The sequence below is a fragment of the Schistocerca gregaria genome, chromosome 4, assembly GCF_023897955.1.
Source record: "Schistocerca gregaria isolate iqSchGreg1 chromosome 4, iqSchGreg1.2, whole genome shotgun sequence".
In the NCBI taxonomy this organism is placed as follows: Eukaryota; Metazoa; Arthropoda; class Insecta; order Orthoptera; family Acrididae; genus Schistocerca; species Schistocerca gregaria.
In genome coordinates, this window is record NC_064923.1 from 49,303,456 (window position 1) to 49,330,047 (window position 26,592).

General features: G+C 39.5%; 1 protein-coding gene across 2 annotated transcripts in view; it reads left to right on the plus strand.

Annotated features, from left to right (window-relative positions):
- The window catches only part of LOC126267533 (glutamic acid-rich protein-like), a 477,667-nt gene that overhangs the window by 256,118 nt on the left and 194,957 nt on the right, over nucleotides 1-26,592 (plus strand). For both annotated transcript variants that reach the window (XM_049972835.1, XM_049972834.1), the window contains exon 6: nucleotides 2,823-2,864. In XM_049972835.1, the coding sequence (XP_049828792.1) occupies nucleotides 2,823-2,864 (42 nt within the window). The remainder of the gene's footprint in view (nucleotides 1-2,822; nucleotides 2,865-26,592) is intronic.

A 26,592-nucleotide genomic window follows, 5' to 3' on the forward strand; every position in this document is an offset into this window, starting at 1 on the left:
TCAACACCTGCTTTCTTTGGGATTGGAATTGTTATGTTCTTCTTGAAGTCTGAGGGTATTTCACCTGTTTCATACACCTTGCTCACCAGATGGTAGAGTTTTGTCAGAACTGGCTCTGCCAAGGCCGTCAGTAGTTCTAATGGAATGTTGTCTACTCCGGGGGCCTTGTTTCGACTCAGGTCTTTCAATGCTCTGTCAAACTCTTCACGCAGTATCGCATCTCCCATCTCATCCTCATCCACATCCTCCTCCATTTCCATAATATTGTCCTCAAGTACATTGCCCTTGTATAGACCCTCTGTATACTCCACCCACCTTTCTGCTTTCCCTTCTTTGCTTAGAACTGGGTTTCCATCTGAGCTCTTGATGTTCATACAAGTGGTTCTCTTATCTCCAAAGGTCTCTTTAATTTTCCTGTAGGCAGTATCTATCTTACCCCTAGTGAGATAAGCCTCTACATCCTTACATTTGTCCTCTAGCCATCCCTGCTTAGCCATTTTGCACTTCCTGTCTATCTCATTTTTGAGATGTTTGTATTCCTTTTTGCCTGCTTCATTTACTGCATTTTTATATTTTCTCCTTTCATCAATTCAATTTAATATTTCTTCTGTTACCCAAGGATTTCTACTATCCCTCGTCTTTTTACCTACTTGATCCTCCGCTGCCTTCACTACTTCATCCCTCAAGCTACCCATTCTTCTTCTACTGTATTTCTTTCCCCCATTCCTGTCAATTGTTCCCTTATGCTCTCCCTGAAAATCTGTGCAACCTCTGCTTCTTTCAGTTTATCCAGGTCCCATCTCCTTAAATTCCCACCTTTTTGCAGTTTCTTCAGTTGTAATCTACAGGTCATAACCAATAGATTGTGGCCAGAGTCCACATCTGCCCCTGGAAATGTCTTACAATTTAAAACCTGTTTCCTAAATCTCTGTCTTACCATTATATAATCTATCTGATACCTTTTAGTATCTAGAGGGGTTCTTCCATGTATGCAACCTTCTTTCATGATTCTTAAACCAAGTGTTAGCTATGATTAAGTTGTGCTGTGTGCAAAATTCTACTAGGTGGCTTCCTCTTTCATTTCTCTCCCCCAGTCCATATTCACCTACTACATTTCCTTCTCTCCCTTTTCCTATAACCGAATTCCAGTCACCCATGACTATTAAATTTTTTGTCTCCCTTCACTATCTGAATAATTTCTTTTATTTCATCATACATTTCTTCAATTTCTTCGTCATCTGCAGAGCTAGTTGGCATATAAACTTGTATTACTGTAGTAGGTGTGGGCTTCGTATCTATCTTGGCCAAAATAATGTGTTCACTATGCTGTTTGTAGTAGCTTACCCACATTCCTATTTTCCTATTCATTATTAAACCTACTCCTGCATTACCCCTATTTGATTTTGTGTTTATAACCCTGTAGTCACCTGACCAGAAGTCTTGTTCCTCCTGCCACCGAACTTCACTAATTCCCACTATATCTAACTTTAACCTATCCATTTCCCTTTTTAAATTTTCTAACCTACCTGCCCGATTGAGTGATCTGACATTCCACGCTCCGATCCGTAGAACACCAATTTTCTTTCTCTTGATAACGGCATCCTCTTGAGTAGTCTCCGCCTGGAGATCCGACTTGGGGACTATTTTACCTCCGGAATATTTTACCCAAGAGTACGCCATCATAATTTAATCATACAGTAAAGCTGCATGCCCTCGGAAAAAATTACGGCCATAGTTTCCCCTTGCTTTCAGCCGTTCGCAGTACCAGCGCAGCAAGGCCGTTTTGGTTATTGTTACAAGGCCAGGTCAGTCAATCATCCAGACTGTTGCCATTGCAACTACTGAAAAGGCTGCTGCCCCTCTTCAGAAACCACACGTTTGTCTGGCTTCTCAACAGATACCCCTCCGTTGTGGTTGCTATCTGTATCGCTGAGGCATGCAAGCCTCCCCACCAACGGCATGGTCCATGGTTCATGGGGGGAGGTCTGTTTGGCTATGCAGTGTAATTATGATGCTGACTATTACAAGCCTGTTGCATCTTCATCCTTGGCTATAGCATGGGAGAAGGGAGAGCACTGTCAGAATGGAGGGTGGTATTACCCACCATATTTAGTTTTTACCAGAATGTTTGGCAGAACCTCTTTAACCAACATTCATCATAGAACATACTGAGGAGAGCTTCGGAAATGATACAGAATACCTCTGTCCTAATAAGAGCAACAGCCTCTGTTCAGTTGTAAACTTTGCTTCTTTGTACTTTTCTAAATGGTAGTCCAGTTACTGAAGGCTCCTACCGACGACTTAAAATGACCCAGGGTACTATTTCCCAGTGTAACTTGACTCTATAATTGGATATGAAATATCATACCACCCTGAAATAGTGTTGGCTACAGATTTTCCACCTTATTCAGAGAGATGCAAAAGACAACTGTTTATACGCAAGCGTATCCTTCCTAGCAATTGAAAGGACCACACTCTGAAAGAAAGTAAGAATTAGGTCTGCTGCTGTTATGCCATGTCTCATGTACCGCATTTGTTTTGGAATGTGTGTTAATTTGCATGTTTTTGTACTTGTATTTTTTAGATATGTGCATATCTGTTTAGTTTCACTGCTCATACTTCTTTGAGAATGCGTATGTTGCTATAGTTTATCTTTGACAGTTTCCAAATGCTACACATATTCAGTTTTGAATGTTAGCAATTCTCTCTCTCTCTCTCTCTCTCTCTCTCTCTCTCTCTCTCTCTCTCTCTCTCTCTCTCAAGCCAGTGTGTGTATTATATAGATAATATTAATATACATTTGTTATCTATGATCTATTTAGGTGCAGCAGATACCGAAGCAAGAGTGTAGGGCCCGAGCTAGGGTGAGTTTAAAAATTGTGATCAATCTACTTGTAAATTGTGGCAATGGTGGTGGTGGTGGTCGTTGTCATAGTGGTTGTATTAGTAGTAGTAGTAGCAGCAACAGCAGCAGCAGCAGCACTGTAGTTTTCCCTGAGATGTTTTGCACAGCGCTATTAAATAGTGCAAGTTACAGAGAAATATGTTTCAACATAGTAGAATTGTTGTTGTATTACAACATTATTCTAATTAGTTACCATACCCACATGGCTATTATTGTACACTGTCTCTCTTGCACTTAACTCTCAAATCACTCACTCCAGTTCACTCATTTCTTGTGTCCTGTGCTTGACTATCTTCAGCAATCTATTACACATTTGAAGGTAACTGAAACCATAATAAATATCCTGAGCAGAAAAGTCCATATACAAGGATATATCATTTACACGATATACATTTCATCTGAATAGGTACTCTTTTACAACAAAAATATTCTTTTTGCCAAAATGTTGCTGTCTTAATAGATGGTTGAGGTTAAGTATTTTTTTTAATTTATTTCTAAATGTGTATCATTCTGTGCTTTTTATTCTGTGTGGTAGTATTTTTGTAGAGAATGTATCCCTCATTTACTGCATTCCTTTCACTTAGTTTCGCTCTACAGTAACTATTTTATTGCACAATTCTGGATCCATCTTTATAAAAGTGCCCATCATATGGATTTATTTGAAACAATTGAATTTGTAAAAATTAAGTTTCTCTTGGTTTTATAACATTAGTTAAGTATTCAGAAATCTGTAGTACAATGTTTGGCAAAGGATTGTGTGTCAGTAAAAAGGACATAAACACTGCATTCAAAGGTTATAATATTTTCGTTGTTTAATTACTAGATTGTAAGATGTTTATTTCAACCCTAAGCATGTTGGAACTGCAATTCACAGAGAAATATGTTATTAGTTTCAGTATAAAAATGTGATTGACTTTTACGAGTTCTCATATGGAAGTATTCTGAATATTGCTTAAATTACAGTATATAACCAAATAAATTTAAACTGTGCTATTTGTGCTTTAAAAACTGATTTTAAATTGAATGAAGGGTATATGTGGATTCTGACCATAATTTATTGGTTATTAACAGCAGATTAAAATTGAAGGAATTGCAAAAATAAGGAGATTTCAGAGGTAAAATTAGGCAATGATTGACTAAAACAGAGGAAATAAATACAATTGAAGTTGAATGGGTAGCTCTGAGAAATTAAATGTTGAATGCAGCAGAGAAATGATTAGGTAAAAAGGCAAGGCGTTATATAACATAGAAGATATTAGATTTAACTAACAAAAAGAATATGTAAAAATGTGGTGAATGAATCATTTAAAAGGAATCCAAAATCTAAAAAAAAGAGATTGACCACAAGTGCAAAATGACTAAGTGGGTTTGGCTAAAGGACAAATGCAAAGCTACGGAAGCATATATGACTAGGTGAAAGATATATGCACCTAGAGAAAAGAGAAGCAACTGTATGAATAGCAAGAAATGGGGGGGGGGGGGGGGGGGTCAGGACAGGGCAGTACAAAGCAAAGTAGGGAAAGCAGAGATGTGGAAGGTATGCATAGAAGTGCTATACAAGGGTAGACGAAATAGATGAAGATTAGGTGGGAGGTATGAGACTGTGAGAGACTTTGACTAAGCACTGAAAGACCTTAGTCAAAACAAGGTATCTGAGGTAGAGGACATTCCATCAAAACTATTGAGATCCTTGAGGGAGTTGGCCGTTCTGAAACTGTTCCATCTGGTGCACAAGATGTATGAGACAGTCAAAATACCTGTATACATCTAGAAGAATGCAGTAATTCCAAAGGACACAGGAAAGGTGGCTTTTTCCAGGTCACAATGCGACGAAGGAAGCTGGGATATTTTTACTTCCCCTTACGTTTCACCGTCTGCCTCCTTCAAATTCATTTTTTCAATTTTAACAAATTACCATTAACATATGTGAATATAATCTGCATTTCCATAAAAGAGAAAGGTTGGGGCTTAGTTTTAAAGAATATAGCAGCAGATCTAATTTTGTGCTTAGTTTTATGTATGTAATTGATTTTCTGATTTATTATGACTATTTATTATGACTGTTAGTATCTTTTGTTATATGGTGAAATCAGTAATTGTTTCTGCACTTCAATTCTATTGTTGCACTTAAATTTTATTGTTGACATATAAACAAACATAAATTCTGTAATAATTATAAATGTTTGGAAGATTAAACATTAGCATTCTGAAACATTAGCATTCTTAAAGGATCTATTTGGCTCTATTCGGAAACATGTTAGCAAAACCAGCCCTTAATTAATTCCAAAGTAATTTCCAGTTTTGTCAAAAGTATTGTTTGCATAATTATATATGTCAATTTCATCATTTAATCAAATAATTCGGCCTAAACATTGTAGTAGAAGGAAGTGTTAAAAGGAACGAATTTTTCGATGTATTCACTTAATTTCTTGAATTAAGTTTTAATTGTAATTTCTATAAATTTAACTTCAAACAATGTGTAGTGTCAGTGGCTATTATTGTTATGATACATAAGGGTCCAATTTTTGGTCACGAGACAGTCAGTCCATGGCCGAGTTTCAGACAAGGAACCTGTGTTGGTTAGAATGTCAACAATGCATCAATTTAACAGTGAAATAAGTGTTACAGCAATAAAATGTGCCTTGAACCAATGGCAGTGTCTGCTCCATATGTACCTTTCTATTCTTCAAGAACTGTGAACTTTGTGGTTAGGTTTTTACTGTTTGTAGATGTTCATCAGTAAACTATTGTAGCAGTATGTCGAGGTTTGCCTGCACACTATTAATGAGACTTCTCTAAAGTTAAACAATAGTGCAGCAGTCATGCAACTGTGTATTATTAGGGGGTTGTGAACAGTGAAATTAAAGTACTGTGAAACGCAACTGTGCACCTATCGGCTATGTTATTTACAGTAGTCAGTGTCAGAATCCACAGCCCATTTTTCAGTCAGTGTAGCAATACAGTACGTTGGCACTGAGGACAATCAACAAAGAAATAAAGAAGGTGAACAGCTACAACCACCTATGTCATATGCACCATTCCTGTCCAAACTGTTTCCTGTGCCAACCACTGTCACTACTTGGTCCTCTTTTGGAAAAATCCTTACGTAAAGACTCAAAGTCCTCTGTCACCTGACTTAGCTCTACGTTTGGTTTGAAAATGCTGGTAACCTGGTACACTTCCTCTAAACTTTCCTGTATTTGAGGCCCTACATCTCGCCCATGGCTGCAGCAGCAGCAGCAGCAGCAGCAGCAGCAGCAGCATTCCTAGGCTTTCTGATATTGGTTGAAGAGTGCTGCACATTCTTCTCCTAGTCTTCTCCTAGTCTTGCACGATACTCTTTTTCACTTAACCCTGGCAGGTGTAGAACACATTTCTAGTGTTGATAATGATACTATCAAACTGTGTTCTCTTTCTCCTTGTCTTCTTAACAACAGCCCGTTCCCAGCCATCCTTCTCCGCACTATCTCCCTTGATCTTGATAAGTTCCTCCTGTGCTTCTTCCGACTGTGCCTGAAGGGCACAGAGTTTCCTTTCCTGTCCCTCAATCAAAATGTCCCTACTGCATACTCTGCAGTTCCAGGATAGAGCCTCTTCTGTTTTCCCACTGAACCCCTCCCAGTGAAAATATTTCCTATGATATTTGCAACAAATCCCCTCCTCACTACACTATAACAGCTCCCACACATGGTACATTTTGAAAGAAGAATTAAATTTGACTTCAAAGACTGTGTAAAGTTTGTCAAGTACATGCAATTTGCTGATTTAGATATATAATGACAGAAGAATGAATTAGTAGGTCCTTTGTATTTAGAGAATTTGTAGTACTAAGACTGTTTGGTTAGGTTTTTAAGTATTTACAACTCAGAAAATTTAGGTCTAGATCATGTCTGTTTAACTAACAAGACAATATTTTGTGAGTTTAATAGATTTATGTGCTCTTACGCAGCTAACCAACAAACACATTGATTAGAATATTGTGGAGTATTTGAGCAAACAGTAAACAATTTGCCACATTATTCTACATGTAAAGGTGTCTGAACTTGAATGTAAGATAAAGGAAAGAAACAGGTTTATAGATCTTCTTCTGCATCTTCCCAGAGAAGAATGCACTTGAGAAGATAAAGTAAGGCAAACTTTAGTGACACTTACAGAACAAGCACAAGTCAAGAAAACTTATCATTGAGAATAAGCTTGGCCATATGCAAAAATATGGGGTAGGAGACTGTATACTTTAGAAAACTCGCCCAGAATCTTCTCTTCTCCAACATAATAACTGTAATAACTGTTAATGGCAATTACGAGAGCTTCCCCCCCTCCCCCCCCCCCCCCCCCCGACCTCTGATAGGCTGTAAATAACAGACAAGTTTATAGAAAACAATTATTTTACTACCAGAAGTTTTGTACACTTATGGTTACTTCTCAACATAATCAGCGAAAAGATTGAGACATGCATCGTACCTGTGGACAAGCTTTGCAATACCCACTTGAAAAAATGTTGCCGCCAGTGATTTCAAATGAGCATTGATCTTGTTCTGAAGATCTTCGTCGGTTTGAAAATGCTGCTCTCCTAGCCACATCTTCAGTTCAGGGAAAAGATGAAAGTCGCTGTGTGCCAGGTCAGGACTGTACGGTGGATGATCGAAAATTCCCATTGAAATTGTTCACGGAGCCATTGGGTTGTTCCAGCAGTGTGTGGACGAGTGTTGTCATGGATCAACACAATTCCTGAAGTCAGCATTCCTCTTTGTTTGTTTTGAATGGTTCTCCCCAAACGTTATAAAGTTTCACAATAAGAAGCTGCATTGATAGTGGTTCTGGGCTGCATAAACCCTACAAGCAACACACCTTTTTGGCTCCAAAACATGGCAGCCATAACCTTTCTGTTGTTGAATGTTCGTTTGAATGTTTTTGTGTGTGAATTTGGGTTGATTTCAGAAAGTTCTCCCCTTCATTGTGATAATGGTAAAGGAAATTCAACGCTGACACCATTTGGTGACTTTTGTGGGCATCCATCAACGAGCAAAAAGTTTTTTGGAGCCTAAATGTCCAGTAATGATAGTGTGTATGACAGATCTTGAAACTACTGGAATTTCCATAGACAAAGCAGTTATGGTGAACCTACGATTTTCTCTAACCATTCTGTCAACTCGATCAACAACAACGGCGGCTGTAACGATCCCCATCGTGCACGTCATTTCAGCCATCTTCAAACTTTCAGCACCATTCATGCACAACACCATCAGTCATAAAGTTATCACCATACACTCGGGTCATTCTCCGATGAAATTCTGCTGCACTATTCCCTTCTGCTTGCAGAACCAGAATTACACTTCGTAATTCACACTTGGTGAGAGCAACAATGACAGCAGCCGTGTTTACATGGCTGTACTGCAATATGGTCTGATGCCTTGAGGTTGGCAGTGGCGGAGTGTGTACTGTGAAAGTAGTGCAGTAGCCTACAGCACATGTCCACTTTCTGCTGCTCGTATAGGTTATGTACTAAGTGACCGAGGGTAATGGGGGGGGGGGGGGGGGGGGGAGAACAGCCCTTGTACATTACACAGGTCCGTACAAATGAATCAGAACTCCTCATGAAGGGAGCTACGTGTTAGCCTATCCTAGAATCAACAAAATAAAGGAACTATATTTTCATCATGGTCTTAAGAAATATGTACAGTAATGATTAATCTTGCTTATCTTTTACTAATGTTTGTAAATACATGAATAACTGGTTTTATATTAGTTAAATTAATTACTAATTAATTTAACATGTGATTCTTGGAGGAAATCTTAGAATTATATTTATGTATGGAATCCTTGTGGATTGGGACAACTTTATGTCAGCAATGCCATTTGTAGTTGAACACTTTTTGCATTCAGTAACTTTGATGATTAGTACATAGGTTAAGCAATCTTTACCACAGTACTTGCACTTTTCAGGTGGACTTAATACTGGGCACCGCACTATCTCTGTCTCACAATGCATGATTGAAATATGTGTATATAATTAATTGCTAGTAGAGGCAAAAAAATCTATGGCTTTGAGCACTATCTGTTAATTCACTTCGAGTCCTAGGCTCAGACTTTAACCCTAGATCATGACACCTAGTGTTCTAATGCAATACTTTAGAAAAATTTGTGTTCCTTATGTCAACTGCATGAATGTTATGCCAAGGAGATCAGTCGTTATTGTATTAATTTACTAAACTATTCCAGAAAACTATTAGTCTATATCAAGATTCTTAATAAACATCCCATGTTCATTTAGCAATGGTTTCGTGATTACTGTTTTTGTTATGTCAACTGTTTAAACTCCGAAGTGGAGTGAGTGAAGTCATATACCAGCTCTGGTGCAATCATTGCAAGCTATTTATATTGGCATCACTACCAACCATGTGTCCACCAGGATGAATGGCTACCACCAAACTGTGGTCAAAAGCAAAGTAGACGACCTGGTGGCACAACAAGCAGCTGAACACAATGTGTTTGATTTCAATTGCTGCTTGACAACCCAGGTAATCTCAACCCTCACCTCCACCACCAGCTTTTCTGAATTATGCAGATGGGAGTTATCCTTACAACACATTCTATGCTCCCAAAATCATCCCATCCTCAACCTAAGGTAAACTACTGTCCCTACACCTTCTGACAACAATTTGCTCCTTCCCCCTTAATAGCACCTCCTTCCTTTTTTATATTCCTTAACTGTCTTTGTGTGGTACCCTCTGCCAATGTACCCACCCATCCTGCCCCCATCCCTTCTCCTCTCCTCTCCCGCTGCACGCCTCCTCTCGCACCGCACGCCTCCTCTCGCACCGCACGCCTCCTCTCGCACCGCACGCCTCCTCTCGCACCGCACGCCTCCTCTCGCACCGCACGCCTCCTCTCGCACCGCACGCCTCCTCTCGCACCGCACGCCTCCTCTCGCACCGCACGCCTCCTCTCGCACCCCACGCCTCCTCTCGCACCCCACGCTTCCTCTCGCACCCCACGCCTCCTCTCGCACCCCACGCCTCCTCTTCTGCTGCTTGTCCCCCCATCTTCCACTTGTCCCCCAACCTTCTGCTCGCCCACCCACCCCGCCACCACCTTCGACTGCCCTACCACCACTCTTCGCCCCCCACCGCTCCCCCCTTCTGCTCACCCCGCCTTCCGTTCGCCTTTCTTCCTCTAATCTCACCTGGCAGTCTTTAGTCCCTGCAAGCCCTGCCCGACACCACTCTTCTCTCCCCCATCTGCACTTTTCAGGAGGAGTTGGACAACATATTACTTCCCTGCCCCCGCTCCCCCCTCCTTATGTACATCTCGTGTATTGACCATAAGGAGAAAGTTAGAGAAATTATAGACAATCATTCTTCAAACACACTATGATGTAGATATAGATACCCTGCTATCCCTCGCATGACCGCTGTGCTCGCAGGTTTGAATCCTGCCTTGGGCATGGATGTGTGTGATGTCCTTAGGTTAGTTTGATTTAAGTAGTTCTAAGTTCTAGGGGACTGATGACCTCAGAAGTTAAGTCCCATAGCGCTCAGAGTCATTTGAACCTGCTATCCCTCTCCTTCATGTGACAATCACATTCTGTTCAGAATCGCCATTGGTAGCAGTCATGTGTGAATTAGGTGCGCATATTTGTGTGTGTGTGTGTGTGTGTGTGTGTGTGTGTGTGTGTGTGTGTGTGTGTGACAGTCTTTTCATTGGGCCTCTCTGTAACTCTGAAATTTTTTTTTAAATGTGTGTGAATTCCTAAGAAACCAAACTGCTGAACTCATCGGTCCCTAACTTACACAGCTTAAACTAACTTACACAAAGAACATCATATACACACACACACACACACACACACACACACACACACACCCATGCCCCACGGAGGACTCGAACCTCCGGCAGGAGGGGCGATGCATTTCGTGACATGTTGCCTTAAACCATGCAACCACTCCACATGGCTCTGCAACTCAAAAGTCATTTCTATGTCACGTAGCATCCTACAGGGGGTTACCCAAAAAGAGAAACTGATTTATATTGTAAAAGCTATATATTTTAAAACTGTTTAGTAAACAACTTTATTCTCTTCAAAAAAGTTTCATTCAAACTAAAATATTTGTCTGAACAGTCCTTCCACTGTTCGAAACATTTTTGATAGTCAGTTTTAGAAATGGCTAAGAGTGCCTCCCCTGTTTTTTTTCTTGTCTTCTTCAGTGTTGTCAAGTTGGTGTCTTTTCACGCCCCTTTCCATGTGTGGAAATAAGAAAGTCTCCCGGAGCCAGGTCTGGTAAGTATGGTGTGTGGGGTAGCAGAACCATGCCATTTTTAGTCAAAATCTGTCTAGCAGAGGTTGCTGTGTGTGTGTGTGTGTGTGTGTGTGTGTGTGTGTGTGTGTAGATGTGATGTGATGGAATAACCAGTCTCCTGTCTGCCACGAATTGAGTCTTTTTACAGAATCACTGTTGCACAATCTACTTAAAACGGTCTGTGAGCACAAGCACTCGAATTTTTTAAATATTTTCTTCGATTTGGGCAGTTGGTGGAAATCCAGACTGAAGTTTGTCATGAATCAACATGTCATCATTTTTAAATAAAGCAAACTACTTGTACACATGAGTTTTTTCCAATAGCATCTTCTTGGTATTCTGTTTTCAACATTAAAACAGTTTCAGCAGCATTTTACTGAGTAGAAAACGAAACATCTCTAGCAATGAATTGCACTGTGCCCCCCCCCCCCCTCCTCCATTTCCTTTTTCTGATGTTGAGATGTTAATATGTTCCCTGTACAGTTCTGAATTAAAATCTATGTTCTTGTAAAGAGATATGATATCTGGTTTTAACCAAATAATTTCACTTTTTTCACTATATTGACTGACTTGATTTGACTTGTTAGTTATATTCTGGTATAGTTTTCAGAGAGGCATATTTTTATTAAATATTATTGGAAGGGTAGTTTCATCGGTTTAAGTTTACATGTCCAAAATACACACACTCTTTCAGCTATCTGGTTAGGTAGCAACACATTAAGCTTATCCACTGTGGATATTATGGAGTCCATGACATAAAACATGGAATCCTGACATAAAACAAAAAAAATGTAACCAGTCATTTTTTTTTATTTTGAAATATTTCTTTTTACTATTGACCAGTTTTTGAACTTTTCCAGGATGTTTTGAGATGGGGCACGTGGAAGTTATGTGTTTATTTTGGCAGTGTGATGCTGGGTACTGTCTCTGCAACAATGAAATAGATAAATACTGTAACACTAGAACAGTGGAAAATGTGACCTGCCTAGAACAGTAGGAAGATGACTTCTAATAAAATTTACATTAAAAATCTACAGTATTGTTAAAGTAAGACCTTAATTTCTCCCCTTCATTTCTATCTTGTGCACACATGTCAGTCAAAGGCTTACTTTGAAACTTTAATACTATAAGGATAGTGTTTTATGTACATCCAGAAATGTGACCTATGTCTAAAATTCCCAACATTTCTTCATTTACTTCATTTATTTAATTCTAAAAACAGAAATCGCACTTTGAGCGGATTGTTGTTATTTTTGGTACACATTTTCCACAGACAGCTTGTTTGCAATTTCTCACAGGTGTTCTTGGTCTTCTTTCCTTTGCATATTCCAATTGGACACTTCTTTCACTCTTTTGATTCATCCAGTCCTACAACTACTTCTGGATTAGATTGGCTTTCTTGCTCCTGCCCCACTCTGTGTTGTTTCCGATTCACGTATTTATCAGCTGTAGTATGAATGTTTTCCTCTCCAAGTTATTTTTGGTTATTTGATTGTAGATGATACACCAATTGATTGCTACTGTGTCTAGGATACTGTAAAATACATGCGACAGCCATCTTCTGCAAGCAACAATAGTTGAGTACCGTATTTACTTGAATCTAAGCCGCACCTGAAAAATGAGACTCGGAATCGAGGAAAAAGAAATTTTCCCGAATCTAAGTCGCACCTGAAATTTGAGACTCTAAATTCAAGGCGAGAGAACGTTTTAGACCACACCTCCAAATCGAAATAAAGTTGGTTCATTGTAACATGAGACACAATTTAGGTCGAATGGCTGAAGATACAGCTACAGTAGTTTGGTTCGATTGGTAAGCTTAGCAGTTACGTTTCACCATGTAGCTATTGCTATGTGTCAGGTGCTCCATCCATATTTATACGGGTACCCTTCCATTTTCACATGCTTCATCTGGTTTGAATCAATTGCTTATTTTGCTTTAATTTGATAAGTGCCATTCTCTTTGTTATAGGTATATATGTTGCTCTAGCTGAAAATGCATTTTTGCTCAAGTGCCATTTGCGTTTGTTTGTTGGTGTGGTTACTACAAAGCCAGAATCATCGCATTTCATCTATTACACAATGTGAAGTATTTCTGAAAAAAACTGCATAAAACTCCTCCCTCATTTGTGTTTCTTTGTTGGTATGGTTACTACAAAGCCAGAATCATTGCATTTCATTTATTATCCTATGTGAAGTATTTCTGAGGAAAGCTGCAGAAAGCTCCTCACTCACTGGCATCTGTTTGTTGGTATGATTAGTACTCAGACACAATCATTAAATTTCATCCATTACCTGATGTGAAGTATTTCTGAGTGAAGCTACAGAAAGCTCCTCCATTATTTGCGTTTATTTGTTGGTATGGTTACTACAAAACCAGAATCATCGCATTTCATCTATTACCCTATGTGATGTATTTCAGAGAGAAGCAACAGAAAGCTCCTCCCTCACTTGCATCTGTTTGTTGGTATTCTTACTACAAAACCAGAATCATTGCATTTCATTTATTACTCTATGTGATGTATTTCAGGGAGAAGTAGCAGAAAGCTCTTCCCTCACTTGCATCTGTTTGTTGGTATTATTAGTACACATACACAAACATTAAATTTCATTTACTACATGATGTGAAGTATTTCTCAGGTATGCTCTGAAAGCAGCTCCCTAATTTGCAAATGTTTGTTGGTATGGTTACTACAAAGACAGAATCATCCCATTTCATTTATTACCCAATGTGATGTATTTCAGAGAGAAGATACAGAAAGCTCCTCCTTCACATGCATCTGTCTGTTGTATGATTAGTACAGAGACACAAACATTACATTTCATTTATTACATGATGTGAAGTATTTCTGAGGGATGCTACAGAAAGCTCCTCCCTAATTTGCATTTGTTTGTTGGTATGGTTACTACGAAGCCAGAATCATCGCATTTCATCTGCTACCCTATGTGAAGTATTTCTGAGTATAGCTACAGAAAGCTCCTCCATCATTTGCATTTGTTTGTTGCTATGGCTACTACAAAGCCAGAATCATCGCATTTGATCTATTACCCTATGTGAGGTATTTCAGAGAGGAGTAGCAGAAAGCTCCTCCCTCACTTGCTCTGTATGTTGGTATGATTAGTACTAAGACACAATCATTACATTTCATCCATTACCTGATGTGAAGTATTTCTGAGGGAAGCAACAGAAAGCCCCTCCCTCATTTGCGTTTGTTTGTTGGAATGGTTACTACGAAGCCAGAATCATTACATTTCATCCATTACCCTATGTAATGTACTTCAGAGAGAACCTGCAGAAAGCTCCTCCCTCACTTGCATCTGTTTGTTGGAATGATTAATACACAGACACAAACATCACATTTCGTCCATTAACTGATGTGAAGTATTTCTCAGGGAAGCCACAGAAAGCTCCTCACTCCTTTGCATTTGTTTGTAGGTATGTTTACTACAATCCCAGAATCATCGCATTTCGTCTATTACCTAATGTTATGTATTTCAGAAAGAAGCTGCAGATAGCTCCTCCCTCACTTGCACGTGTTTGTTGGAATGATTAATACACAGACACAATCATCACATTTTGTCCATTACCTGATGTGATGTCATGCATTGTTTGTCACATTCTGATAATGAGTGTTTACGACCTGTTTCCATTCATGGCATGGCTTGGTTTTGTGCGCACTACCGCCGCTTACAATAAAAAAAAAGAGAGGAATTGTCTCATTAGTGAAACAATGGCAAGAGACTGCTATGTGCTGTTACTTACATTGTTGCTTTCTTTGATAATTATCAACAAGAACCAAATAATAGACTGTGTCTGATAGGTGACGTTCTGAACAAGAGTTTAGTGTAAATTTTTCTTCATTTGAAAATCTTTGCAGACGCCTCTTTAGTACATTACATTCTGCACAGAAATTAGTCATCTTAGATTTAAAAATCTAGTCAGTTGCCTTGCTTCATTTCTGACTGTATCACTATTCAGCATAAGAATAATATGAATATAAACACGGCATGATATGTACATTCTTCCACATTTGCTGTTGTCTCACTCTACTTTCGTAGTTTATTAGGCAGACAGGATTTAAATGAGATAGCAGCAAACATGAAAGAATACATGGAATAATGTTTACATTCATGTTATTCTTATGGTGACGAGAATACTGCACGTGATGTATGATTCATAAAAGTTCCTATTAACAACTATCTCTTGTCACAGGTAGGAAAAAATTCAGAACATAGTGTTGGTCATATTGACATACTTTCCAAACAGTCTTGCTAGTCAGATTTTTGTAGTAGATTTTTAGTGATGACTTCAAATGCAGAGTGTATTGTTGTTGTCGTCTTCAGTCCGTAGACTGGTTTGATGCAGCTCTCCACGCTTTTCTATCCTGTGCAATGCAGATTAGCAACACTTATAAAATAAGAATGAAAATAACTTTGAAATTAAACACTGAAATTTAAAACAAAATTTTATTAGGTTTGTAATACATCGTATACGAGATGTTTAAAGTATCAGTCATGATTCTGAATCACAGTCACTCAATTCTTCGTTGTTCATTTCTGCTTACAGAGCATCGTCCTCTGTACCATCTAGTACATTGGATAGTGAAAATTTTTTAAATGCTTGTTGCACAGTCTGATTTGGAACACACTTCCATGCATCATAAATCCATTGGCACACTTGTGACAAACTTGCGCATTTGACACATCCTGTTGATGTCAGTTGTCTGTTGCTTTTCGAAGGCGGGTCTGTGTACATGCTCTTCAGCTTGTCCTTAAATTGTTTATTCAAACAGACATCAAGTGGTTGCACAATTGACGTCATCCCATCTGGAATTACTGCCAAATCTGTTTTGCTGTCCTCTAATTTTCGTTTTAGTGCATGTGTTATCTGGCCTGTGTACACATCTTATACCAACAGACTGCGTAAACCAAGCAATGCGCCAGGATGATGATTCCCCACAAGTCTAATCCATTCCAGCACCATGTCCTCTGAAAATCACCCACTCGTACAGTTACAGTTTTTGAAAAAACTTCCAATTTCGGTAAAGTCTTTCGCTTGAAAACTATGAATGGGTGTAATTTATGTCCATCTGCTGTGCAAACAAGCATGACGGTCATCTGCTGTTTTTCATCCCCTGATATAAGAACACTTATGTCTTTCTTTCCTTTGGCGTCAACCGTATAATTTTATGGCATGTCAAAATATACAGGAGTTTGGTCGGCAATTCCTATCTAACAAAAAAGGTATTGCTTTTCTGTATGCCGCCTAATCACGAAAGCGCTGAAATTCTTCATAATTTTTCGACAGCATCTGTGCAACTGAAATTCGCCTCCAAAGTGAAAAACCCCAGCACTTCATAAACAGATCAATCCAGCTGCGACTAGCCTTAAACTTTTCAATTTTTTGCTCTCTAGCAATTTCATGTGCCTTAATTTTTAAAATTTTGGCATTAACAGGCAGGAATTTCTGATGCTGTTCCTTAACAAATTAATTTAAAATCACTTCTAGTGCATGATATCGGCCACACTTTGGCCCTTGAATGCTTTCCTACTACTTGAACATTCAAATAATGTGTCTCTCTGCAGCTGCCATCCCCTGACGTTGCTCTCATCAATCGCGTATCGCAGACCTGCTGCAGGATTAGAACTCCCCTCTTGAATTTGGTACTATAATGGAAACTCCTCTTTATGGTTCATTTACACCAACAAGCACTTCGCAAAATTCCACGAAGCAATAGGTGCCGCTACGTGAAATCTTAATGAGCCTCAGTGTATCAACTCATGCAACAATCCTAAAGCCTTGTGTATTGTTGGTATTTTTGTGTAAAGTAATTTATTTTTGTTGCTACAAGTGTTTGATAGGCTGCTATTTTTGAAGATAAACAATACGGAATTTCTTTTTACTCCGTTGGATAATGTATGAAAATGAAGTGGTCGAAACTTGGGGCAGAGAAAAGCAGCTCATCTTCTACCTTTTTTTAAAAAAAATTTATTTATATACGTGGAGGTTTTGGCACCAGTGTTTATCTTTGTGCCTTCAAAGCACGCCTGTGTAGCACTACATATATTCGACAGCAGATGTTAGTTGTGGCAGCACCTACCAACATTTTTCAGAACTTCTACTTACTTTGCACTCGATTCTAAGCTGTAGGCAGTTTTTTGGATTACAAAAATTGGAAAAAAGTGCTTAGATTTGAGTAAATACGGTATTTATGAATCAGTTGACCAATTATGTCCACAGCACCCTTTGTGGTGTTATAGGAAGTAACAGTTTCTGGTGTCGTTGTTTTCTTCTTCACTCACTGCTGCTTGAGGATGTATTGTGCTGAAATAATGACATTCTTATTCTTCTTTCCCTAGTACAATGTTAGGGTGCACTCTGGCTTATCTGTCTTTTTCAAAATGGTTGTAGAATGAAAGACAGATTTGATCTTCATCATGCAGTCAGGAATTTCTCAGAGAATCGTGTTCCTTGTTCCCATTAATGACATTTTCCTTTGTTGAAATTTCTTGGCAATCTGAAGGGATGTGAGGAGTTGTCTGTTATGACGTTCCTTCCTTAGTTTAAAAATGGTTCCATGAAACAAGAAACGGCCTACTATCCTAATGGTTCATCTGGCGAACTTTCCTCCTTACCAAGACATCAGATGGAATTGTAAATGTAATTAGGTGCTACATCTGCAGTTATCCAAATCTTGATTCTATATTTGTTAGTTTTGTTTAGCATAAAGTCAGTAAACCTGTACCTTGCTTTATTTTCCTGTAACTCCTTACCCGTTGCAATATTTTCTCCAGTTGAGGCAATTTAGCATGATGTTTTTGTGTATTTCAGAAGTATGGGTGGACCCGTCAACATGGGTGTGTTTAACTCCAAATGACTTCTCATTGATGCAGAGGAATCCTGTGAGTTCACGGAATCCTTCTCGTCATTTCATGCCTCATAAAATTAGGCCCCTAAGCACTTACCGAAGGTCATCCAACAAATCACACTTATAACAAAACCTACTTCTGGTGTACATGATACCAATCATTGTCTTCAATTCTTCCATTGATAGTCTAAGTGATGGTGGTGATTTTTTTCATTATGAGCATTTGATTCTGTAGGGTTTTTGTAACATGCAGTATTGGCAACCAAAAGAAGCTGGAAGGCACTGGTAACATGGTTGTCTGTTCAGTGTCAAAAGTATGTAGTGGTCCCTCCTCTCTCCTTCAGGATATTCAAACTGGGCCTTCTCGTAGGAAACAGCTTCACTGAACACACTGCATCATTTGACTCCTGAGATTGTTGAGAAAATAATCCAGGTATGGACACACCTACTGACAGTAATCCTTCCTTAATCTCACTACCTTCATTGACTCTGGAAGATACTCACCACCTGAATGAATGAGTCACTTTCGTAGCCTAGATCTGAGTTCCAGATCGCCAAATATTATCATTAGTAAGACAATGTTGACTCAGTTTCATTATGAATTCCTTTTACAGGCAAAAAACCCAATCTAACTAATGAGGCGAGTAACAACAGCAACACTGAAATTACAGGTTAAAAACTGTTTTATAGTGTCCAGCTCAGAAATCTTTCCAGCAATGTGCTTTTTCATCATTCGAGGAAGTGATTGTTGACTAAATCAAAATACAGTGTAAATACCTTTGTTATGAGGACAGCAGCATCCTAAAAAGGAATTACACCAAGAGTCAGTTACCTTTCCTGCTGTACTAGGTACACTTCATGTAATTAAAGAAAAACACATCAAATTGCAGTACAATATTGTCAAAAACTATAAGAAATGAGAAAAGATCATTCTTTGCTATGGCATTCTTTTCTAGAGAATAAATACACAAAATATGAACACAGCTCTCAAACCTCAGAAATTGGCCTTAAGAATAATGACAAAAAACAGTAGTAGAGCTCATTGTAAAACACTGGGGATCTCAACTGTACCATGTAGATGCATTTACCAATATGTTGTATGCATAAAAAATAATATTAGCACAGCTCTCTCTCCATGACTATCAATCAAGGATCTAGTCTGAACTTAATTCACCAAGAAAGAATAAACATAAAACTCAAAACAGCATTTTCTACTAAGAAATAAAACTGAACAATAAATTATCAAAGGAGATTAAATATACTGGTAAAACAAACCAATTTAAAGAGGTAGTTAAAAGTACCTGGTATCCAAATTTTCTCTTCAATGGCGTGTTATTTAGATAACATAGATGATGATTGGTGAAAACTGTAACACAAATATCAACAACAACAACAAAAATAATAACAATAGTATAACATGTCTTATTACACATAACATCTACATCTACATCTACATCTACATACATACTCCGCAATCCACCATACGGTACGTGGTGGAGGGTACCTCGTACCACAACTAGCATCTTCTTTCCCTGTTCCACTCCCATACAGAACGAGGGAACAATGACTGCCTATATGCCTCTGTATGAGCCCTAATCTCTCTTATCTTATCTTTGTGATCTTTCCGCGAAAAGTAAGTTGGCGGCAGTAAAATTGTACTGCAGTCAGCCTAAATTTCCTCAGTAGTGATTCATGAAAAGAACACCTCTTTTCCTCTAGAGACTCCCACTCGAGTTCCTGAAGCATTTCCGTAACACTCATGTGATGATCAAACCTACCAGCGACAAATCTAGCAGCCCGCCTCTGAATTGCTTCTATGTCCTCCCTCAATCCAACCTGATAGGGATCCCAAACGTTCGAGCAGTACTTAAGAATAGGTCATATTAGTGTTTTATAAGCGGTCTCCTTTATAGATGAACCACATCTTCCCAAAGTTCTACCAATAAACGGAAGACAACTATCCGCCTTTCCCACAACTGCCATTACGTGCTTGTCCCACTTCATATCCCTCTGCAATGTTACGCCCAAATATTTAATCGACGTGACTGTGTCAAGTGCTACACTACTAATGGAGTATTCAAACATTACAGGATTCTTTTTCCTATTCATCTGCATTAATTTACATTTATCTATATTTAGAGTAGCTGACATTCTTTACAACAATCACAAATCCTGTCCAAGTCATCTTGTATCCTCCTACAGTCACTCAACGACGACACCTTCCTGTACACCACAGCATCATCAGCAAACAGCCGCACATTGCTATCCACCCTATCCAAAACATCATTTATGTAGATAGAAAACAACAGCGGATCTACTACACTTCCCTGAGGCACTCCAGATGATACCCTCACCTCCGATGAACACTCGCCATCAAGGACAACGTACTGGGTTCTATTACTTAAGAAGTCTTCGAGCCACTTACATACTTGGGAACCAATCCCATATGCTCGTACCTTAGTTAGAAGTCTGCAGTGGGGCACCAAGTCAAACGCTTTCCAGAAGTCAAGGAATATGGCATCCGTCTGATACCCTTCATCCATGGTTCGCAGGATATCGTGTGAAAAAAAGGCAAGTTGCGTTTCGCAGGAGCGATACTTTCTAAAGCCGTGCTGATGCATGGACAGCAACTTCTCTGTGTCAAGGAAATTCATTATATTCGAATTGAGAATATGTTCAAGAATCCTGCAACAAACCGATGTTAAGGCTATTGGTCTGTAATTTTGAGGATCTGTCCTTCTACCCTTCTTATATACAGGTGTCACCTGCGCTTTTTTCCAGTTGCTCAGGACTTTACATTGGACAAAAGATTCGCAATAAATGCAAGCTAAGTAAGGAGCCAATCCAGTAGAGTACAGTCTGTAAAACCGAATTGGAATCCCATCAGGACCTGGCGATTATTTATTTTCAACCCATTCAGCTGCTTCACAACCCCAAGGATGTCTATCACTATATCCTCCATACGGGAATCTGTACGAGACTCAAATGGCGGTATGTTTGTACGATCCTCCTGCGTGAAAGATTTCTCAAATGCTATGTTTAAAATTTCAGCTTTCATTTTGCTGTCTTCCATTTCCAGGCCAGACTGATCAGTGAGTGACTGGATGGAAGCCTTCGACCCGCTTACCGATTTTACCTAAGACCAAAATTTCCTTGGGTTTTCAGCAAGATCTTTTGCTAAGGTATGATGGTGGCAGTGGTTGAATGCTTTGCGCAATGCTATTTTTACAGCAGCACGAATCTCTACTAACTTTTGCTTGTTCTCATTCTCCAGATCTTTCTTGTACCGTGAGTGCAACAGCATTTGCTTTCTGAGCATTCTCCGAATTGCGCTGTTAAACCACGGTGGGTCTTTTCCGTCCATAACCCACTTTTTCGGCACATACTTGTCCAATGCGTGATTTACAATGTGTTTAAAATTTGCCTATAATTCTTCGTCCTTCGTACCCAGTGATCTCTATACGACCTGGATGTAGAAGTCTGGTCTCTGAGTAGAGAACTGCAGCGTGTCTGCAAATACACGTGCTTTGCATCGTCCGCCATATTGTAGTTTGGCAAACAAATTTCTGTCATTCTGCATGTGACAAAGAATTGCAGATTGATTTCTTGTTTTGAACTTTATGTCAACATATGATGTAATAGGCTGTTGAGCGAGCAGAATTGAAAAGTATTTTCTTTTCGTATTCTAGTGACAGTTCCTAGCAGCCATGTTGTAGTTTGGCAAGAAACTAAATATGAGCATCTATGGCTGGCATGATCAGATAGCTGAAGTTCAACATCCAGGTAGTATAGACATCACTGATCGTACCGGAAGTAAATGAAGTCGATTCATGTACTAAGTGGGATGCTAACAACTGCTTATCTGCTCTTTCTAGTAAGAATACACTCCTAGCCTTCTTGACCGACTTTTTAACTTTTGTAACCATAGTCGTAATGACAACATCATGATCACTAATCCCTGTCTCAACACTGACACCATCAGTGAGGTCTGGTCTGTTCATGGCTACCAGATCTAAATCTAAAATATTTCCATTATGCGTTGGCTGTCGATTTAGCTGCTCAGGACAGCTTTCAGATAATGTGTTCAAAAGTGCTTCACATGACGGCTTGTCTGTGCCACCTGTAATGAATACATAGACATACCAGTCTATACTAGGTAGGTTGAAGTCGCCTCAGACTAATATAGCATGATCTGGGTACTTCTGCAATACAGAATGTAGACTCCCTTTGAATCATTCTAGAAATGTCATGGTGGAACCTGGTGGCCGGTAATAACACCCCACAATTAACTGTATTTCCCCTAGACCTGTTAAACGTGTCCAGACATCTTCACAATCACATTCTACTTTGACGTCAGTAGAGACAGTATTTTTGTCAGCTGCAATGAAGACACCACCTCTTACAGCATCTAATCTGTCTTTTCAATACATGCTCCAACCCTCACTAAATATTTCAGAACTTCCTATCTCAGGGTTCAGCCAGGTCTCAGTCCCGAGAATAATTTGCTCGTCACTCTCTTCCTGGAGGGCACTAAATTCAGGAACATTATTTTGAACACTCTTAGTATTTACTGCTAATATATTGATAGCTGAAGTGTCTTTACACTGAGCCCGTCCTGATTTCCCTGCCTGCACGTCGGTTGGTGAGTGTTCATCAGGACACCTCGCTCTACTGCCTAGCCTAAAAGACCCTCATGTGCACCCCACAAGTACTCTGCTACCTGAGTAGCCGCTTCCTTTGTGTAGTGCACCCCTGACCTATCTAGGGGCATCCTACAATTCCCCACCCAATATTGCAAGTCTAAAAATCTGCCACCAAGACCGTCACAGAGTCGACGAAGCCTCTGGTTGAGACCCTCCACTCGGCTCCAAACCAAAGGACCCCGAGCCTCTCTGGGAATTATGCTGCAAATAGAGAGCTCTGCTATCACCCCGCGTGCGAGGCCAGCAGTCTTCACCAAATCCGCCAGCCACCCGTACGAACTGAGGATCGCCTCAGAACCCAAGCGACAGCAACTACTTGCAGACGACTGCACCCCATATGCTCGATAGCTCCAGGCAAGGCCACCTCCAGATCTTGGATGAGGCCCTCCAGCAGACAAACTGAGTGCACATTGGATTTCTTTACAGCCCTGTACACTATTTCCCTAAGGGTCTCCATTACCTGCCTAACGTTGAAGCTCCCAATAAACAGCAAGCCTTTGTCGCCGTGTGCCTGCTCGGGCCCTGCTGAAGGAGCGGCCACCTGCCCACTGACAAGATGAACGGGCAAGGCCAGCTGGCCAGCCTCCACATTGGCCCTCCGCCTCGAGCGACGTGAATGCGTTGCAGTCCGCCACTTACCCTGAGGCAAGGGCGGCCCCAACGTGCCGGGTACACTAGAAGATGCCTCAGTGGCTGAGTCAGCCGACGCAGCAAATGACACCTGGGGTGTCTCAAGTGACGCGCCAGACCCTCTGCTGTCGCCGCACCTCAAGGCAGCAGCCTGAAGGCTGCTGACCGTGGCAACAGCACGCTCAGCTGCTCGCCAACCGTGGCCAGTTCCTCCTGCGCCCACACACAGCACGCTCACACCCTATCCATCCTACTGCTAATATCTAACGACTCTGCGAATTTATACTGTACGGCTGTCAATAATCAATATTATTCCTCTCAAATACTAGAATACGCAAGGATTTTATGTAATTAAAAATGCAAGTGCACAAACACTTGGAAAGAAATTAATAATCAAACTACAAAAGAAATATGAAAGCTAAATATATGACTTGCTACTGCACTGCTGTTGCACTGATACTTCACCAGTGGCTGCTCAAGGCTCACTGAGCTGTGTCAAAAGTGCACTGGCTGTCCAAAACAAAAAACGGACTAACGACTCCATGAATTTATACTCTATAGCTATCAATAAGCAAATTACTCCTCTCAAATACGAGAATACGCAAGGATTTTATGTAATTAAACATGCAAGTGCACAAACACTCAGAAAGAAATTAAGAATCAAACTACAAAAGAAATATGAAAGCTAAATATGCAACTCGCTACTGCACTGCTGCTGCACTGATACTTCACCAGCGGTTGCTCAAGGCTCACTCAGCTGTGTCAGAAGCGCACTGGCTGTCCAAAACAAGCAACGGACTGACGACTCCACGAATTTATACTCTACAGCTATCAATAAGTGAATTACTCCTTTCAAATACGAGAATACGCAAGGATTTTATGTAATTAAACATGCAAGCGCACAAACACTCAGAAAGGAATTAAGAATCAAACTACAAAAGAAATATGAAAGCTAAATATGCGACTCGCTACTTCACTGCTGCTGCACTGATACTTCATTAGCGGCTGCTCAAGGCTCACAACACTTTCACACTATATTTTTCCTTCTCTGAAAAAATTGACTCCCAACGCTTTATCCTCTTTCCAAGCTCAAGATCTCACTTGTTATATGGGGATACTGACTGACTGTTCCCGACTAGCAAATGGGAAGTTGCAGTGCACAAATGGTCCTGGCATTAGGTGAGAGTGTGTGTGGCGGTGGTGGTGGTGGCGGTGGCGGTGGTGGTGGTGGTGGTGGTGGTGGTGGTGGTGATTGGTTTGTGGGGCGCTCAACTGCATGGTTATCATTGCCCTCACAAAGTCCCAATCTTTACACAGTCCAATCTCACCACATTAACGAATGATAATGAAATGATGAGGACAACACAAGCACCTAGTTCCAAGACAGTGTGTGTGGTGTTATGATTTATTTATTTCGGTTTCCAGTGATCCACATTGTGACAATATCACATGATACCGAACATGTCAGAAATCTGTGATAGCACATAAAAACAAAACAAAATGATTTCATATTACAGTAAACAGTAACTTATGTTCTACTACAGAAGATCAATTTTGAGAAATAAATAAATATTACAAAATAATAAGTGTTAAAGAAAATAAATAATGCAAAATATGTGTTTACAGCAAAGGATAGTCAGGATTACAAATGTAGATTAGTGCATGTATTGGCAGTTAACAATACAAGAAAAATCTGAACACTATAGTTCAGAAACTCTTCTATCATACAAAATGATCCTTGTAATAGGAACTGCCTTAAAGCTTTTTAAACAAGAGCTCATCTTCTACCAAACACTTATTTCTTGAAGGGAGGGTGTTAAAAATCCTACAGCCAGTGAAATGGACTTCTTTCTGTACCATACTTTGATTCGCCTGTTTGTAGTGGATATAATGTTTTCTTCTTGTCTCATAACTATGATACTCACTATTGAGTTTAAAAATGGATTTTTCTCTCCTTATGTAGCACATCAAAGAGAATATATATTGCACAGTGAATATAAGGGTTCCAAGTTTCATAAAAAAGATTCCTGCATTTGGCTCTAGGATGGACTCTGAACATGATCCCTATGGCTCTTTTTTGTGCACACAGTACTTTTTTTAGCCAGTGACTGATTTTCTCAAAATATAATTCCTTATGCCATAATGGGATGAAAATAACCATAATAGGCTGACTTCCATGGTTTCCATAAATCTATAAGAAGAAAAAGGTGTAAGTTGCTGAACTCAGTCTTTTCCATAGATCCAGGATATAGTTTGACCATCTCAGTTTGCTGCCTAGGTTTTTTTTTCTTTTTCTTTTTTTTTTCTCCCCTGTATCCACCCTGGTTATTAACTGCTCACCTATTTTTACTACTATTTCTTCATCTTTGAACCTTGTGTGGGACTGAAAATGTTTTGTTTTAGTGTAATTTAAAGTAGGGCCAGTAATGTTAAACCAGTTCACTGTTTCACTTAAAATGTTACTTGCCGTTTTCTCAAGTCTATTTACGGAATTATCAATAACTGCTGTAGTATCATCAGCAAAAATGGTGAATCTACAATATTCCATCCAGAGAGGCAGATCATTTATAAAGATAATAAAAAGTAGGAGCCCAGAACTGAGCCTTGTGGCACTCCATATGTGATGGTACCCCATTCTGAAGATAATGGGACACCACTACAACTTCCTGTTTCCTGTTTGACAGGTACGAGACAAGCCATTTCCCTAATGAACCACTTATACTGAGATGTGCATCTTTTTGCAAAAGAATCTGGTGACTGACGCAGTCACTCACTTTTGTTAGGTCCCAAAAAATTCCAACCACCTTCAGTTTTTTGTTGATAGATTTCCAGCCAATGCAAATATTGTATCTTCTGTTGACAAACCTTTCTGAAATTGAAATTGACTTTTGCTGAGGATATTTTGATCCCTGAGATGTATTAGTTTCTCTAAAACATTTGAAAAACTTGTCAGTAGTGATATTGGTCGATTGTTAGCAGCATCCGTCTTATCTCCTTTCTTATACAGCGGTTTTACAACTGCATACTTAAGCCAATCAGGAACTATTCCTTGTTTGAGTGATGCATCAGAAATGTGGCAAAGGCCTTTACTTACATTGCTGCAGCAGTATTTTAATAATTTATTAGAAATATTGTCAATTTCAGTAGAGTTTTTACTTTTCACTGATTTTATAACTCTTTCAATTTCTTGA